General features: G+C 48.4%; 7 protein-coding genes across 8 annotated transcripts; 2 read left to right on the top strand and 5 right to left on the bottom strand.

Annotated features, from left to right (window-relative positions):
• The first annotated feature begins 125 nt into the window (after positions 1–125).
• On the top strand, positions 126–1564 carry SPPG_02308 (uncharacterized protein). Its single transcript, XM_016750599.1, has one exon. The coding sequence runs from the start codon at positions 262–264 to the stop codon at positions 1333–1335; it is 1074 nt and encodes a 357-aa protein (XP_016611295.1). The 5' UTR covers positions 126–261; the 3' UTR covers positions 1336–1564.
• SPPG_02307 (uncharacterized protein) lies at positions 1388–5941 on the bottom strand. Its single transcript, XM_016750598.1, has 13 exons — positions 4402–5941; positions 4172–4339; positions 4001–4117; positions 3835–3936; positions 3583–3740; positions 3470–3509; positions 3356–3394; positions 3186–3288; positions 2925–3082; positions 2710–2853; positions 2253–2637; positions 2044–2187; positions 1388–1968 (listed from the first exon to the last, which is right to left on the bottom strand). The coding sequence occupies exons 1-13, from the start codon at positions 5770–5772 to the stop codon at positions 1610–1612; spliced, it is 3288 nt and encodes a 1095-aa protein (XP_016611294.1). The 5' UTR covers positions 5773–5941; the 3' UTR covers positions 1388–1609.
• A 473-nt stretch (positions 5942–6414) lies between these two features.
• Positions 6415–8121, bottom strand: SPPG_02306 (the record flags this gene model as incomplete). Of its 2 annotated transcripts, XM_016750596.1 has the most annotated exons (5): positions 6415–6658; positions 6713–7011; positions 7071–7631; positions 7689–7905; positions 7963–8121. In XM_016750596.1, the coding sequence occupies 4 exons, from the start codon at positions 7729–7731 to the stop codon at positions 6656–6658; spliced, it is 906 nt and encodes a 301-aa protein (XP_016611292.1). The 2 variants fall into 2 exon arrangements, with proteins under 2 accessions (XP_016611292.1, XP_016611293.1); XM_016750597.1 differs by lacking the exon at positions 7963–8121 and having other exon boundaries at positions 6629–6655; positions 7689–7731.
• Positions 8122–8983: 862 nt separating this feature from the next.
• On the bottom strand, positions 8984–10567 carry SPPG_02305 (exosome non-catalytic core subunit RRP4). The gene is made up of 8 exons (XM_016750595.1): positions 10278–10567; positions 10106–10207; positions 9983–10028; positions 9834–9923; positions 9706–9771; positions 9577–9645; positions 9333–9521; positions 8984–9268 (listed from the first exon to the last, which is right to left on the bottom strand). The coding sequence occupies exons 1-8, from the start codon at positions 10412–10414 to the stop codon at positions 9056–9058; spliced, it is 912 nt and encodes a 303-aa protein (XP_016611291.1). The 5' UTR covers positions 10415–10567; the 3' UTR covers positions 8984–9055.
• On the top strand, positions 10554–11570 carry SPPG_02304 (ribosomal protein L6). The gene has a single exon (XM_016750594.1). The coding sequence runs from the start codon at positions 10610–10612 to the stop codon at positions 11282–11284; it is 675 nt and encodes a 224-aa protein (XP_016611290.1). The 5' UTR covers positions 10554–10609; the 3' UTR covers positions 11285–11570.
• Positions 11428–13462, bottom strand: SPPG_02303 (uncharacterized protein). Its single transcript, XM_016750593.1, has 7 exons — positions 13277–13462; positions 13142–13202; positions 12942–13073; positions 12620–12869; positions 11872–12560; positions 11698–11801; positions 11428–11630 (listed from the first exon to the last, which is right to left on the bottom strand). Exons 1-7 carry the CDS (start codon positions 13369–13371, stop codon positions 11573–11575), a joined length of 1389 nt encoding a protein of 462 aa, XP_016611289.1. The 5' UTR covers positions 13372–13462; the 3' UTR covers positions 11428–11572.
• Positions 13463–13880: 418 nt separating this feature from the next.
• SPPG_02302 (uncharacterized protein) lies at positions 13881–15969 on the bottom strand. Its single transcript, XM_016750592.1, has 8 exons — positions 15816–15969; positions 15584–15659; positions 15379–15516; positions 15165–15319; positions 14980–15093; positions 14401–14913; positions 14208–14337; positions 13881–14138 (listed from the first exon to the last, which is right to left on the bottom strand). Exons 1-8 carry the CDS (start codon positions 15927–15929, stop codon positions 14107–14109), a joined length of 1272 nt encoding a protein of 423 aa, XP_016611288.1. The 5' UTR covers positions 15930–15969; the 3' UTR covers positions 13881–14106.
• Between the last annotated feature and the right edge of the window lie 37 nt (positions 15970–16006).

Raw genomic sequence — 16006 nt, 5'->3', positions numbered from 1 at the left:
CTCTGCGCTTGACCACTAGGCCAACCACAGATCAACTACCAATAACGTACCTTGTAAAATACAAACTCGTACGAAATAAATGCGAAACGATCGCAATTTTTCCCTTTCGGCCGCTTCAACACGGAGTTTGTCAAGTGGTGGACTTTTAGGGGGAGCACAAGGGAAAAGTAGCTTTTTTCACCCGTTGGGCATGTCGGTGATTGCCCATCTTTTCCAATAGAGATTTTCTAGACTTTTTGGTTGGGCAACATTCTGTAGGCTATGCGTATCGTCTCGCTTCTCGTTGTGCTCGCCGGGTACAGTTTGGGTGTGCAGGCAGGCGGAGGTCGACCTTCACCAGAACCGACCCCTTCGTCCAGCCTTCCTCTTCCCCTTCCTACGGGCTCGCTACCACTTCCGTCAAGTGCTCCCTCCTCCGTTCCAACTCCCCTTCCTAGTTCCGTTCCTAGTTCGACGGTATCCTCGCAACCTTCGATAACTGTACCTCCCTCCGCATCGGCGACAGTGTCCAGAACGATTGTAACAACTGTCTCTCAAGTCCCTTCGTCAACTCAGTCTCGGTCAATAGAAACAACAGCATCGGACACGGCAACGACAAGCACACCAACCACCACAAATGCGCCCGTAAAGTCCGAAGATAACGGTTCATCAACAGGACGTACCATTGGTATTGCGGCCGGTGTCGTCGGAGGATTCTTTGCAGCACTCGGTGTCATGACGTGTTTTGTGCGGAGCTCGAGAAAGGCAGCTGCGAAACTTGATGCGGACGGTGCGGCTGCCAGTGGCGGTGCAATGGGAGCGATCCGACGGACATTGACTAGGAAATACGCTGGATCGAGACCAACGAATGCTCCCGTACCTCCGCCAAAGGTGGCAAAATGGGAGGAGCTTTATGAAGATGATGTCCCCTTGCAACAGCGAGGTTATACTCGTGGCTATGAGGGTGGACCTCCAACTATGCAAAGTGATGCAATGTACTGGCAGCAACAACAGCCATATGTACAGCAACCTTATCCTCCTCCCCCGGCTGCATACGGCGGGCAACAGCCGTATGCTTACGGACCGGAATATGGATATGGACAGCAACCTTATGGATATGTACAACCAGGCTATGGCCCACAAGACTATGGTCAGCAGTATACATCTCAACCTATGGGGGCGCCGGCTGGCGTACCGGCTCCGACACCAATGTCTCCTGCAACGGCTGCACCCGCTGCAGCACCCGCTGCGGCACCCGCAGTGAGCACAGCTACCTCATCTGCCGCCGGTGCTCCGGTGGCCCCACAACGAGTAAACGTACCGCCCTCAAGTGAGGCCGTACCGCCTTCCCCATAGTACTAGATAGTTTTAGCTTGTAATTAGAATCTTCTCCAAAGAGAAAAGTAGTTATTTTTGTAGTTTGCTGTGTGCTTCTTTGTTTAGAGTATGTAGAGCGAGAGGCAGACAATAGATAAAAATAGTTGAAATTTGACAAAAAAGGCCGCCCAAAATTCTTAAAGCTTTGGCCTACACTACATGAATACACTATGGTAGCATGTCAATACAAGGAAAATAGTCACCAAAAATGAAGAAACAAGGACTCGAAAGCTGAGAACCTTGTCTGGAAACGTTACTTTTCCACGCGAGATACATACGACCCCGGAAACCAGCCTTCCTTCCCATTCACATAACCGAACCACCAGTCCCCCCCGCGCCCGTCGGCCTCATACACTACAATTCGATCGCCGGCCTTTAGATCGACCTCTTCTGGTAGATCAGCTTCGAAATCATACAAGGCCACCGCATCAAACTCTGGTGACGTGTCTGGAGTGGGTGGTGGTGCTGGGTCTTGAGTGATATCGGGAACAGGGAGAGCGGCTGTTGACGTGGGTTCCAAGGGCAATGGTGAGGTTCCACTTGAGAAGACGTAAGGCGAGGGAGTGAGAGGAGCGATGGAAGAGCCGAGGAATGTATTGGGATGAGCAGAATCTGGTGAGGGTAACGAAGCAAAGTCAACACGAAGCACCGGAATATACATTGGAGCAAATGAAAAGTCAAAGGTACCTTCAGCGTTAACAAGAATGCTTGGCTCGTTTTCTCCCGCCATCCTCCCTACCGAACCGCTTCGGAAGACATTTGGCGAGCTTCGACTCTGCGGGTTGGTAGCAAATCCTCGTTGCATTTCACTTTCGATGGACGCTGGTGTCGCTACACAATTTGGCTGTTGAGGATACATGGCAATTAAAATGAACAGGATAGTTGAATCTACTTACCAATAGTGTTTGCTCTCGGCCGAGGTACATTGTCCCATCCATTCTCGTCCTGTGACTTTCGTACCGCTGCTTCGGGACCCCATATGTCACTTCTCCACCTTGCGAGAAGATTAACATTTCTCGCAATGACGTCAACCCTTCCCCCGGTTTCCATGGCCCCAAGGTAACCCCCAATAATATCTTGGTTAGTCCCTCCCGTCAATTCCAAAATCGGCTTTAGCTCGGAGACAATACTCGCATGAACCTGTGCTTGCAGGTCTGCAATATACACAGCCACGACGTCGATATATTTCGCGACCAAGTCTAGAAACTGTGGAAGCTCCTCCACCAGCTGAGCATGCAAGGAGCTATACGCTTCGGCAGAGTCGTTGAGTGTTTTGTCCACCTTGGCAGAGTGCGTCAGGATCCATCGAGGCGACACTGTGATTGCGTTTATGTAAATTGAAGCATCCCTTACCTGCTCCCCTCGAGCTTTGATCGCCATCGCGCGCTCGTAATCAAGCAACTTCTTTTCCCGCTTTCGCATCACCGTTTGCGGATCTTTGAACTTTTTCAGCAACGTATCCAGGGCAGGTTGAATGACGGTTTTGATTTGATTCTCCTGGGAATGACAATATGCTACTGTCAGATCCATGCACGAATAAATGACAATGCCCTTCACCAAAACACTACCGCATCTCTCCATGTTCCAATAGTATGGCGCACACACGCTTTCTGATATTCTTGAATGGGAAAAAAGTCATCACCACCCTCCAAAGATGAAGTCGAGCGTTCCATGACATATACATCTTCAAACGCAGTAGCGATGGTCTCCTGAAGATCAAACAACTCTACCAGTCAAGAATGCGAGAAAAGGGAGAAAGTCACAATGTCAGAGCTGCAAATCGCTAACGGCGAGCATAATTGACCGAGTTTACCGACGGAAATACATACGTTTTACCCTTGCTAACCACTGTGCGAGGTCACTCCCTAATTGCTGCACGCCGCGGAACTGTTGATCTAGTTTGTCAACTAGAGCGTCATACAATGCGTCCGACTAAAATGCAAGCACAATGAGCTAATATGTAATAGTTCTAGGTGATGAGGCACGAATATTTACGCACAGTGGTAACGGGCTCTGCTAGCCCGGTCGCTTTTTTGAGCTAATGTCAGCCAAAGTAGCGGTCACTAAATAATACGGATTGCTGAATTATTGAAATATGGCTTCACAGGCGTACCTGTTGAGTGCCTCGTGTCCACTTTTTCGTAATTCCATGTCTGGATTCAAGAGCGTGTCAACTATCCAGTTTTATCAATAGTTTCAAGTTTCGACTAGATACCCAATACTCACATTACGTTCACGTTCCCCTTCCCATCGACGTACTTTTCAACGAGATCTTTGCGTTTCTTGACCTCGTTGATCTTCTCGGCCACAAGTTCAATGTCCTCCGCGGCTTTGCAAAGCTGCTCGAAATCGGGGTGCGCCGGAGGTGTCTCTTTCAGCAGTTGCTATGGATCCAAATGTTCATATAAATAGATTCTTTGTTCTCAGGCTGTGCCCGAGTGCAAACGTAGTAATCATATCTGCTCCACTATGTAGTACCTTGATAAGTAAAGGATACTTGAGTACGCGCTGAACTGGCTTAATGACCAAACTCCCAAGGTCCCAAGCGCCGGTTCGACCTTGAAGCTTCATTTGGCAGTCCTAAACCCGGCATCAGTACTCTAAAGATATTAAACAAGTTGAACAGATTTCCAATGTGACGAACCTTGAGAAAGTCCTTTATTTGCGGCGGGCATTCCGGTGATGCGAATTCGGCCAGCTTCGTCATGGCAGCCTCGTTATGCTTGCAATACTCGCAATATGTGGTCTCAATCTTCCGCATCTGCAACACTGTATGAGCGTCGTTCGCCCACGTCAACTGAGCGTACGAACGTACCATTTGATTGAAGGCTTCACCAATCCATTGATCCGGTGCTCCTGCTGCCGCTTCTAGCAACTCTAGTAGCGCTCTAGACGTTGTTATGACTACGTCCAAATTAGAGAAAAGATGCTTGAGGTCTTGTTGTGACAGCACCTGTGCGTGCGATGCCGGGAGTGCATACACCTAAGTTGAGGATACGCTTGGTAATCTTGTCGATATTCAAAAATTGATGGCACTCCACTTACATCCATTAGCACCTCCATGTCCTTCAAGAACCCTTTCTCGGTTGAAATTATCTCGCGGACAACATGGTCCCGTTTCGCTTCCCCTCTGCTGCCATCTGGAAGCGGACTTGGGGTTCTGCTGCCTTCTTCAGAAACGGAAAGAAGCGCCTGACTCGAATGGGCTCTATTGGGAGGTTGTGGGACGGGGGCATCATGTATGGGAGTGTCGTGATGGGATTGGTTGGGAAGGTAAGTACTTCGCGGGTCAGGCATGACGATGATTGTTGATGGGGGGCGTGTTTTGTGGGCGGCATCCATAGGTGCGCCAACAGATAGTGATGGAGTCGATGAAAAATCTCTCATACCCAAAGCCGCCGGGCTCGGCACAACCGGTGGCCGGGCACGTTTGAATGCTGGTGAAGAAGGCAAGCTAGGGGGCGGTACGGGACTGAACGTGCGCGTAGAAGGTGAGGTATTGCGTGATGTCATCGAGGATTCAGAGAGTGGAGAACGCGGTGGAGTGTAAATAGAAGACGGACGCTCACCATGGGTGGCAGATATGGCCGCTGATATTGAAGCAATGCGCTGCGAAACTGGCACTGTTTTAGGTACTTCAATATTATCTGATGAGAGCAACGTTTCCAGTGATCGCTCTTCGTCTGCCAGAAAGGGATTAATATAGCCATCTGCCCCAGAGCCCGGTCGTGCATGGTTGGGCAAATGCTCGGCAGAGGCAGATGCACCAAGACGCTGTTGTCGTAACGGCGGTGGAGGTTTGTTCCCCAGTGGTCGGCTATGATGCTCGTGAAGGTTTCCTGTTGACCCAGACTTTGGAATCCCAACATATGTAGTATTACGGGATATTACTCCTGGAGCACCAGAGCTCGGCGGATAAGGCGTATGCAAATCAATGGCGTTTTCAAAAAACTGACTCAATCGGGACACCGATATTCTTTTCTTCCCTGACGCAGAGTCATCTGCTTGTTCGTTATTTTCACGTCGTGGTCGAGGTACTACCGTACTGCCTCCTCCATGTCTCAAATCCCCATGCGACCCGTTTGACCGCCCAAACACAGTGTCGGGAGATCCCATGCCAGCATTCAATATAGGCGAACTGCCGTGTAGCGGCCCATTTGGCCAACCCCCTATTGATCGCTCAATCGGTGGCGAAACTCCAGAGCGCTCGTAGATTGATGTCCTTTTTGGTACTGAAGAGGTTGTGAATCGCCCCACAGTCGATACGCGTCTGCTGCCCACATTGGAGCCTGGTAGTATGTGATGACTGTTATGACCTCGGTCCGCCGATAATGTGTCAGTAGTGGGCATTTGGGATTCAAAAAACTTTGCCAGGCTCCCCACGCCCTTTCGTGGAGCCTCCTCCTCGTCCCCCATCTCCCTGTATCCAAAAGTCAATACCGAAGCTCTCTTTGCAGTGCGCCGAGGAAGATGAAGGTAAGAAAGTGGTAAGTAGGACCGTAAATTCTGTCACACTGCGGTCGCCTCAATGTCACCCGCAAATGTAATATCATGGGGCACAATCGGTGATAGATCTGTGTATTCACCATCCGATGCTGGGACGGGGAGGCTGACGAGGGACCTCCATCCAAGCCTCGAAATCACGTGATGCTTGGCTCCCAAGTTGGCGGACGCGGGCAAACTCACCGCTCGCGCATTTCCATCCTCTTTTTGATCGTCACGACTCTGCCCTTTGTAGCCAGCCGGACGCTGCAAGATACATTGTCTGATACGTTACTTTTGCCTAATACTCTAGTTGTTGTGTGGAAGGTGAGCAACGGAGGCATCTGGCCCGCGTGCAGTGACCAGAACCAAGTCATCTTGTCTTTCGCCGTATTGAGCAGTCCCTTTTTAGGCTACGTATTGTATTGGCCATGATAACAGACGATCAACTAGCGGCAGGAGTGAACTTTCTCGGCGCTCTGGTGTTTGGATTGATTGTCGTGTACCATTACGTTGATGTGAACAGCCGAAAGTCGAACCATTCTGTAACAAGTCGGCGGCAATTGTGAACGAGCGATTTTTAATGTACTAGTCAGATTGGTCATGGTGCAAGACCGTAATATGGTAGCTGGGTCAATGGTGTAAATACGGCAACGTGTAGGAGAAAAGGGCGATATTTTGTGAATATCATATCCCACAGCTTCCACACGGCTTCCTTGTGTGGTTTATACTCAAACGCACAGAGTATATATTTTGGAGCAGTTACGGATCTATGAACGCATCAAACAGATTACAATTTTGGTCCGCTAACCGTTGGCTACTACAAGGTTTTGTTAGCATCGACGATGACCGGAAAAGGCGATGGAGGTCCTACCTGACTGAACATCTTTCCCAATTCCTCCCCCCGCTTAGTGGCAGCGACAACGGCATCTTTGAAAGCTTGCCGCATTCCACTTGCCTCTAGCGATTGAATGGCGGCATGCGTTGTACCGTTGGGAGAAGTCACCTTTCTCCGTAGTTCTGCCGGGTCTTCAGCAGTGTCCACTAGCATTCTGCCTGCACCAAGACACGTCTGTCTTGCTAGACCTTGTGCAACCTCAGATGGCAAACCCAGCTCCGTTGCCGCAGCTGCAAGACATTCAACCATTAGAAAGAAATATGCCGGTCCAGATCCTAAAGTGCGATAGGGTTACGGTCATTAATGGAGAACGCTTCCATATTAGGCTGCTTACCTGACAATCCAGTGACAACGTCCAATAGCTCCTCTCGCTCCACCCAGAAAGCACTTTTAGAAACTGCCCCCAAGACATTGAATGCCAATGTCTTTTGCTCCTCTGTCACCTCGCTGCTTGCAAACAGACCAGTAGCGCCCTCCAACACCAGTGCTGGCGTATTGGGCATGACTCGCACCAAAGCGGGTGATCGAGCGCCTGATATGTCGTTACCCTGCGCGTCCGAGCTCAACCACTTTGCTAAATCCTTCAGCGTTATTCCTGCCGCAATGGTGACCACAACAGGCTTGTGCTTTTGCACCGCGTGGGCAATTCCTTGGGCGACATCCCTCATTATCTGGGGTTTCACGGCCAGCATGACCAAATCTGCCGGTGTTGTAACATTTTTTGGGTCTTGAGAGAATGCCACTGCAGCGGCATTGTCAGTGGTCGTTAATACTCCAAAAGTGGATTGGAGTTTTTCGCGTGAAGCTTCGAAAGGCTCGGATACAATGATGTTTGTTGGGGGATATCCGTTGGCTAGCAAGCCGCCGATAATGGCGTTTGCCATGTTACCACCACCTATAAAAGAAATGTTGGAGCATGCTCTCCCAAGATGGTCATACATTCATTATCTACCAATGAAGGTGATGCGCTTTGTCGTGTCGAGTTTTGCGGACATGTTTGCAAAGAAATCAAACTAATGGACAAAAGGACAAAGCGTTTAAAACCCTTCAACAGTTGATCGGGTCAGATGAAATGCTGCGCCACTTGAGTCTCGACGCTCTTCCCGTAAGAGTTCCCCGTCCGAGTTGACGTTTCGACGGCGATCTGCACGGAGATCTGCTGCAATATGCTGTACCGTTTGTGAATATTGTAATCTCACTTTTAACTGGCGATTATCTGGGCATACCTTGGTTCGACCACTTCCGGGATGTCAACCAGCTAGAGGCCGGGAAGGTGTGAAATGCGTTTGTGTGCTGGTAATTGCAATGAAGAACCAGTAGCGTTGCGTTGCTGGTCTACAATATCTCGTTCATTTGCGATTTCCCGTCCAAAACCTTCAAATCCCGCTGGGATGAAAAGCAGAACTTCCCGCAATTCCTCAACGGGAAATGAGCGCACGTGATGTATGCTGACTGTGGTTTACGTCAGCGCTTACGTTTCCCGCGATCACAGCGCTTCGATCGCTGAGCAAAGGTGTCGGGGTTGCTTCAGCATGGCGTGTCTTGTAAGCGACGGCGTGGTTGGAACACTGTTTGGAACATTTCCATTGCTGGTGAACATAGATCCTTCTCACTTTCTTTCCGTCAAGGATAGTGAGCAGCGCGAGCGGTATGGTAAGTGTGATGTAAATCTATTCCTGTAGAGTACCAAATTTTGCGGGACTGGAATGAAAGTCGGCAGTGAGTGACCTGACTATCAGTGAGCGCCAACGATCTTTCCCTATCCGCTTTTTACATTCGTCGCTCTGTACATGAGCAACTTGTTAAGCTTTGGCGAACCCCTCCAGCATGGAGTTGAATTCATGTAACAACGGCGCATATCATCAACATCCACATCCATGTGTTCCATGTGTATTTTGGCACTGATCAGTAAATCCGGGAAAGTTGGCGAATGTGACTTTACTTTTAGGAGCAGTATCGGACGTTGAGTTCCCACCTCCTTGAATCTCTTTAATTGACCTGATATCTACGAATGATATTGATTCTAATGTAGGTGAATGGCTGCAATGGCAGCTGTACCTTCATGAATAGCCGCAAGCTTTTAGTTCATCCCTAAGACGCACACGCTTTTGATCGCGTCGGGCAATGGTTACGCAAATATAAACATACTGACCATTCATGCACGATCCTGGGTAGTGAAAGCACAATGAGAGCGATCGACCTGTAGTGCAATCAATAGTCCCTCGACACACTTTTCCCTCACCCCTACTTATGACTGATTGATCTTAACCCGCACTTCACATTGATAAAAAGGACTCAAACTGACTGAGGAAGGCGACTTTATTGAAGCGATGCTTCGCGGAATTGTGCCCTCGCTGCCAGCACTATTTGCTGACATATGTCCGGCTTTAGCATGTCCTTCACTGGATGTCCCATGCTTGCCTCAAATGTATATACAATCATGGTATCATTGATGAAATTGTTGTGTCGACTCAAGGCAACAATGCTACTGCAGACTCGGGCTATCGTTTGACGTTCTGCATCCGATATTGGCTACACGAAAAACAGTGATCGGTTACCTCATAAAGGAGCGTCTGCATTCAATGGTAAAACATACCTCATTTTCATTATGATATAGTGCATCTGGCTGATTCACAATCTCTGGAGAAATCGCAACGTGTTTTGCCACCCATATGTATCCATTCAAGCCCAATATTACGTCCACGCCACATGGGAGAGTAGCGAAATGTGATTTCGTCCGTTTCACCAGCGCGGACGGAACAATGACCAGTGAGCCGTTACGGAGCTAGTATGATTTGTTTAGTGTATTATTACAATGCCTAGCGACCCACACTGCCTACCTTTCCATATTTGATACTTCGCGTGTGAAGTGACGCCGCACCGTCTTGAAAAAAGGCCTGAACTTCCGCCTGTTGATTACATTAGCGACAAAGCGATTCTACTTTTATATTCCCAGCGGAACTACTTACACTCAACATATCGCCTTCGCCAAAGAAAGATCGCATTTGTAATTCATCTGATTCTGTTTTCCGTCGCTATGAGATTTAACATCTCGTGAGCTGGTAATGTGAATGTGCCTTTTTGATCTGGTAAATACCTGTACACCTCCCGGTAAGTTGACCGACGACAATAACAAAACTGCATCTTGTCGCGCGTTGATATCTACTTTCCACCGTCTCGGTCCTACCTACGGGACAAAGCTTTACAATTCCTGCTGTCTCCCATAGGGAAATACAGGGATTGTACCTCCGTTATTCTTCCTACTACCACATCACCAATTTCTCCATTATATCTGAGAAATCAATGAAGAGTGAGATGAGATTTCAGGACCAAGGCTTATACATATCATCGTAAGATGTTTCGCCGTACCTCGTTCGCAGTGGTCGAACGGATATCAGCTTATTGACTCTGTCGACCACACCTGCCATAGAAGCCACCAAAGCGTCATCCTCCGTATATGTGCCGTGTCCTCTTGTTCACCAACATTGTGAGGGTTAGCGCCATAAAATAGAAACTTTGGAGAATAGTGATTGGAACCAACCGCATGAATGCCGTGTCCCGAGTGACAACTTCTCCCGGCGTCACAATATGCGTGTTCCCATCGTCGGATTCGTTATCAACGGCCATATCATCGCCGTAGTCGGGCATTTGTGCGGCAGATACGACCGATGCGTCCATGTTGATGTGTATTCTGGAATAAAGAGCTGCGAAAACCAAGTGTAGATCACGAAGAGGCCGATCGTAACCCTCAAATGGCCATAGCAACCCTGTTGCTATGCTGGGACGTGAGCAAGTCCTTTGGGCCTTTTGCAGGTTTCTTGTTTCGCTGAGATCCATCTGTTGCCCTCTGCCGATCGCTCAAGCAAACCCAACATGTGGGTCCAACGCCTTGTCAGAGCAGAGGGGACCTCCTTCTCACATTACGCTTGCCGTTCGTTTACAACGACTGGTGTTTCACAATCCATGATTGGACGTCGAGTTCTCAAGTATCCCCATGAGGTTGCCATAACCACCGAACCCTACCTTCCGACACCTTCCTTCCCCCGCGCTACCACACAAGTTACCGTCAAAGGACCTCGAGGTTCCTTGTCAATGCCACTGCAACCGTTCGTCGCTGTCCAAATTGATGCACATGACCCAACAGCACCGAAAAGGACTCTATCCGTTTCGGTCACAGATCCCAAAGACAGAAAGCAGCGAGCAATGTGGGGTACCACTCGAGCCTTGCTTGAAAACATGGTAGAGGGCGTTCACGAAGGGTTCACGGTTCCCATTCGATTCAATGGTGTTGGGTACAGGGCGTTGTTCGAGGAAGGGAAGCTGAGTTTGAAGTTGGGTTACTCCCATCCCATTTTGTTGGATATCCCCGAAGGCGTGGATGTCAAGATCCCTGCACCAACACGAATCATTTTGCAAGGGAATGATTTGCAGAAAATTACGCAGTTCGCTGCAAGCATCCGAAAGTGGAGACCCCCGGAACCTTACAATCAGAAAGGAATCTTTATCGGCGATGAAACCATTAAAAAGAAGGAGGGAAAGAAGCGATAGACATTCGTCATAGTTTACTTTGCACAGAAAGGATACTAGATTATTTCGCTACGTCGCTTGATGAGCATACGTATCTTTGGGTGCCAGGTGGAGAGGGGACACGGAATACGTATCTACTATCACAAATTCACAAGCATAATACATGGACCTGCTGAATAAGCCAGATTTGAAGGTTCTGGGCCACAGTTTATTGAATGTGATAGAGGTACCAAAAAACAAACGCAAAAAAAATTATGTACGCTGAAAAGGATGGTCGCGGCTTGAATTACTAAACAACGACGTTACGGATTAAAGCCCATATTGGTCAAAGCGGTCAGGAAGCCACACAGGCGCAACCAGCGTCCACCTGCAAATGGATACATTGTAAGCACGCGCACAGATATTCGACAACAATAGCAGTGGCTTGCACTTACACATAAAGTAGCAAGACGAGCCAACTTGACACGACCTTGACCCACGCCGCACCCATACTCTTACCAACGACCGCAACGCCATCAGTCTTGTCAACCATATCCCACTAGGAGGCGGACAATACAAAATTGTTACTGACAAGAGTAGGCTTCCAGCGAAGTAAACACACAACTTACCCCAGTAAGCAGCATCGCCAGGTACATTGACGCCAATAAAAAGATGATATGGAAAAAGGAGTAGTTGTATTGAACTCCGTCTTTCTCATCGTCATCTGGAACCCCAAATGCGCTATCATCTCCGTCGTCATCGTCATGCAACGCGCGGGATGGGAGCGCGCCACTCTCCACTGCTGATCGCAAATGAGATGACCTCCCAGAAGGCTGCTCGCTGATCAAAGGGAGGCTAGCCTCATCGTCCCCATTTGTGGTCAGCACATCACCTTTTGTTGCCGCACGTGTGGTACTGTATGCTAGGGCCAGGAAGGTGAAGAGGGATCCCAGTACAAGTGTTGTCGTCTCGGTTTTGCCGCTCTTATTTGTCGGGTTGCAGACGTTCTCCCCATTGTCGTTAGGCTCAGAGACAATGGCGCTAGCAACTAGATACGTGGCGTACACAGTAACCATTGCTGCTTGCGCCAGCCCGCTCTTCGGGTTCGCCTCTTGGACAGGTGGGGCAACAGACAGGGCGGTGACAATCAGGCAGAGAATAAGATTGAAGCTGATGAAAAACTGGTTGAGCTTGCAGGCGCTGCTACCGAACCACGCGTACATGACACCAGTCAAGGCAATCGAGCAGAGAAAAGCGCCAAATGTGATGGCGAGCAGTAAGCCAAGCCACCTTTTGTCCTGCTTCTCCTCCCATTTTTCTGCATGAAGATGAGAACGTGAGACTTGGGTGACCTTTTCCACTGAAGAATATACTTACCCAGTAAAGTTTCACTGAATGTGTACGCAAAATCTATCAATAGGACTATTTGTATGAGGATAAACACGAAAGCTCCTGGCGTGTCGAGGTATTTTCCGACAAACATGAAAAACTCGTTCGGTATGAAGAAATTGAGAATGACGAGACCAGCCCAGGCTAGTAGCTTCCACGCCCAGTAGCCATTCTGTATGGACGAGCGAAAATCGCGGCTGCTTTTAACGTTATACATAATAGCAGACATAATCGCGTGCTACAAAAGCAATGAATTTGAGAATACATGGCTTAAGCAGGTGACAGGGCTTATTTATCCTCAACAACTTACAAAGAGCGTCGTGGCAAAACATATTCGAATCACAGCCAGATACCCATAACAATCTCCCTGTGGGCATTTCAGCTCCAAGTATCCATGGGATATGCTTTTAAGTTTGCGTGACGCCCAATCTGATTGCATGATCTGCAAATACGTGATCAGTTGCTGGCTGCTATACAGACCTAGACCGTACCTACGCATGTACTACTTACCCACGACAGAACAGCAGTCAATACAAACATGAACGCATATCCGACTCTTGTCGCTGTGGAGCTACCAGGGAATGAACCAGTAAGCACGTCACTGCACCACACTCTGCCAAGGTGCTATCGACCAACTGCACCCACCTCCTCGTCCCACATAATTTGCAAAAGCAGTTGCAGGCAGCTTTACCAAAACAGCAAGCAGCTTCCGTTGCAAAGCACGTCAAGACCCCTCCCATGATGAAATACGTAAACTTGGGTTATGAAGGTTCCTTGCAAAGTGGGTTCTGGGCGTTGAAAATGACGGGAAGCGGTCAGAAGGCAACTGGCTGTTCGTGACGTTACTATTTTTAGCCGGCTCCAATCATAACAGTCTGGCTATTCATTAGAACCACATACGAATGCATTCCGTCGCTGTCTCCGCTGGCCGTTCTTCCAGTAGCTGCGATCTCTGAACGGGATTTTACACGAAATTCCAAAATGGGGCGCGGATATTCGTCGTCTCTATTTTGCTCTCGGAAGTGGGATCGTGGGATTCTAATGTTCGGCCGGAGACGGTTATAGATATGATTTTGGATGTAGTACTGCACAGTGATGTGGACTCCCTACGTCCGACTGGAATGCTAGAAAACAGCTGACTGTGGAGTTAGGCGGCAGTTGCATTTCCGCTTATTTTATTCGCGGATGCGGTAGGTCATAACAGGAATAAAACCAACAGTTGAAAAAGGATAGTTTCTCGACGAAGGCGGCGCTTTTGATCACCCTTGACAGTCTCTGACTGAAATGATGGGTTGCCATCAAGGGCGACGATAGTTCGATCATGTAGATGGAACGACTTGAAGTGCAGTGCGAACTTTGAATCTCTTCTGATGAAAGAGACCCATCTCCAGGGACTGATACTTGTTGATAAGCCAGTCTCATTAACGTATCTGCCTCTATGTAACCTTGTAATCTTTATTTTATCGTTGCTTTATTCAATCCCAATCATCATCGTCCGCAGAGTCCTCTGAAACAATATGGAAATCGTGAGCTCACTGATATTAGCCAAATGCAATGACCAACAGGGGGCTGTTACCGTCTTCGCTATCACTCATCTCCATCGCCACACGCCGCATCAGTATCGCTGCAACATCGCTTGCTTGATCTCGTGCCGAGCGCTTTTCAGCTGCTGTCATGACAGGGGCATCCACCTTCTTCAATGTAAACTGGCATAGGTACATGCGATCAGTACTGGGTGATCGACATAATATATGAATCCTTCAACAAACCTGTCCGCTACGAATCTCGTTCAAAAAGTTCATGTTACTCAAGGCTGGCGACAGTGTAGGTTTGCCTGCTGCTGCTGCGGAGGCTGATGCTCCAGTTGCCGCAATAGGCGCACCACCAGATGCTGGTACGGTGGAGGGTGCTCCTGCAAATGCCAATGGTGGAGGCGGTGGTGGTGGAGGTGGCGGCGGAGTATTCACTCTGGTTCGTGAAGTTTTGGAGCGCTCAACTTGAGTGTGTCCCCGCGACGGTCGTCCATGATCTTCCCAGGCAAGCGCTGGACGCATCATAATGGACGTTCTGATTTCCGCCTTATTCCACGATCGAACAGCAGGTGGCATACCGCGTCCTGAACCATATGGACTATCGGAAGACCCAATGCTGAGTCTTCGGAATGGTGCATTGGATGTATCGGCACTTTCGCCGCCTTCTGTGATCAGCTCCCCTTGAGAATTGTAGCGCTTGATTTGCAGCTCTTGGACTTGGAGCTTTCCGGCCGCTGTAGGCCGTTGTAGCTAGGATTTCACGCACATTATTGGGAGTTTCATTGTTTGATTTAATAGATGTTTGTAAGCACCCACCTTTGCCTTCTTCTTTAGCTCTCTTCGCTCCTTTTTTCGTTTCCGTTCTTCATCAAACTCCTTTTGCATCAGCATCTTCCATTCTTCCGCAAAGAATTCGGGATATGAATAAAACTATGTTCAATTATTGTAAGCACTCCGCATTTCAAAAAAGAAAAAGTGTCAATTTGGGAACATTTGCTCACTTTCATGCAAGGCTGGCCATCAGCCCTGAATGGATCCATAAGAGATAGGTTTGGTGCATCATTACATGTTTCGTAAACAGCCCGCAATGAGGGGTCTTCGGTTTCTTTTGTAAAAAGATTGCTCCCAAGCTTTAGCTGGGATTTCCAGTCAAATCCTAATGCACCGAATCATTGATTAAAATATCGCAAACTAGCAATCAAATGGCTTGCATACGTTCATGATTCATAGACTCTGCAAGATTGGCTACTGCCAGCTTCTCCTCTACATTTGGTGATGCATTCTTTAAAGCATCAATACGCTTCTGAACTTCCTCGACTCTTTCGGAAATCGACACTGATGACTTGACAAGGTCTTTGAGAAGGATCCGTTAAACTTGATATCAGCAATAACGGTCGTCTACAAAGATTGGGAGACTTACCCGATGCAATCTCATTTGCGTAGAGAGAAAAATTACTGAGTTGATCCAGTACCCGGGTCAATTGCATGAGCGACGTCTAGGAAGTAACATGTCAGTAAAAGACAATATGCAACTATACAAAGGTAGGATATCCAAAATGGCTCAATATTTTTCCATTAACTCTGATGAGGCATATTTTGAAAGAACACCATACAAAAGCGGAATTGGTCCACCTATGGCCTGAACGACTCACCTGCCGCACAATCGTATCAGGTAACGCCGTTTCCTTGATGATATCTCCAAACCGCACATGAGGTTTAGAAGGCACTGGGGGTGGCGGATATGATACTCGCTTTGGCAGTGTCATTTTGGCGGTTTGTGCGTTAACAGTCTTGCCAAAAGGTCTGTTGTGGATCCTCGATAGGTCTGTCAGCGCGTTTCTCT

The sequence above is a fragment of the Spizellomyces punctatus genome, assembly GCF_000182565.1.
Source record: "Spizellomyces punctatus DAOM BR117 chromosome Unknown supercont1.3, whole genome shotgun sequence".
NCBI lineage: Eukaryota > Fungi > Chytridiomycota > Chytridiomycetes > Spizellomycetales > Spizellomycetaceae > Spizellomyces > Spizellomyces punctatus.
Note: the sequence above shows the minus strand (reverse complement) of the source record. Positions and strands in the feature narration are given on the sequence as shown.

Bases quoted from the DNA above. Each gene is read 5' to 3' on its own strand.
- SPPG_02307 (XM_016750598.1), bottom strand. From the start codon at position 5,772: ATGGGGGACGAGGAGGAGGCTCCACGAAAGGGCGTGGGGAGCCTGGCA. The intron at 3,741-3,834 runs GTACTACATAGT...TTGGATCCATAG, and splicing joins AGTATCCTTTACTTATCAAG to CAACTGCTGAAAGAGACACC. The intron at 3,083-3,185 runs GTATGTATTTCC...CTTGACTGGTAG, and splicing joins GTGGTTAGCAAGGGTAAAAC to AGTTGTTTGATCTTCAGGAG.
- SPPG_02304 (XM_016750594.1), top strand. From the start codon at position 10,610: ATGTGGGTCCAACGCCTTGTCAGAGCAGAGGGGACCTCCTTCTCACAT.
- SPPG_02302 (XM_016750592.1), bottom strand. From the start codon at position 15,929: ATGACACTGCCAAAGCGAGTATCATATCCGCCACCCCCAGTGCCTTCT. The intron at 14,338-14,400 runs GTTTGTTGAAGG...TACCTATGCCAG, and splicing joins ACGAGATTCGTAGCGGACAG to TTTACATTGAAGAAGGTGGA. The intron at 14,139-14,207 runs GTAACAGCCCCC...ATATTGTTTCAG, and splicing joins GATGAGTGATAGCGAAGACG to AGGACTCTGCGGACGATGAT.
- SPPG_02303 (XM_016750593.1), bottom strand. From the start codon at position 13,371: ATGGGAGGGGTCTTGACGTGCTTTGCAACGGAAGCTGCTTGCTGTTTT. The intron at 12,561-12,619 runs GTAAGTATATTC...ATCTTCATGCAG, and splicing joins ATTCAGTGAAACTTTACTGG to AAAAATGGGAGGAGAAGCAG. The intron at 11,631-11,697 runs GTAAGTGCAAGC...ATCCATTTGCAG, and splicing joins CTCGTCTTGCTACTTTATGT to GTGGACGCTGGTTGCGCCTG.
- SPPG_02308 (XM_016750599.1), top strand. From the start codon at position 262: ATGCGTATCGTCTCGCTTCTCGTTGTGCTCGCCGGGTACAGTTTGGGT.
- SPPG_02305 (XM_016750595.1), bottom strand. From the start codon at position 10,414: ATGGACGCATCGGTCGTATCTGCCGCACAAATGCCCGACTACGGCGAT. The intron at 10,208-10,277 runs GTTGGTTCCAAT...TTGGTGAACAAG, and splicing joins CGGGACACGGCATTCATGCG to AGGACACGGCACATATACGG. The intron at 9,522-9,576 runs GTAGGCAGTGTG...AAATCATACTAG, and splicing joins GAAGTATCAAATATGGAAAG to CTCCGTAACGGCTCACTGGT.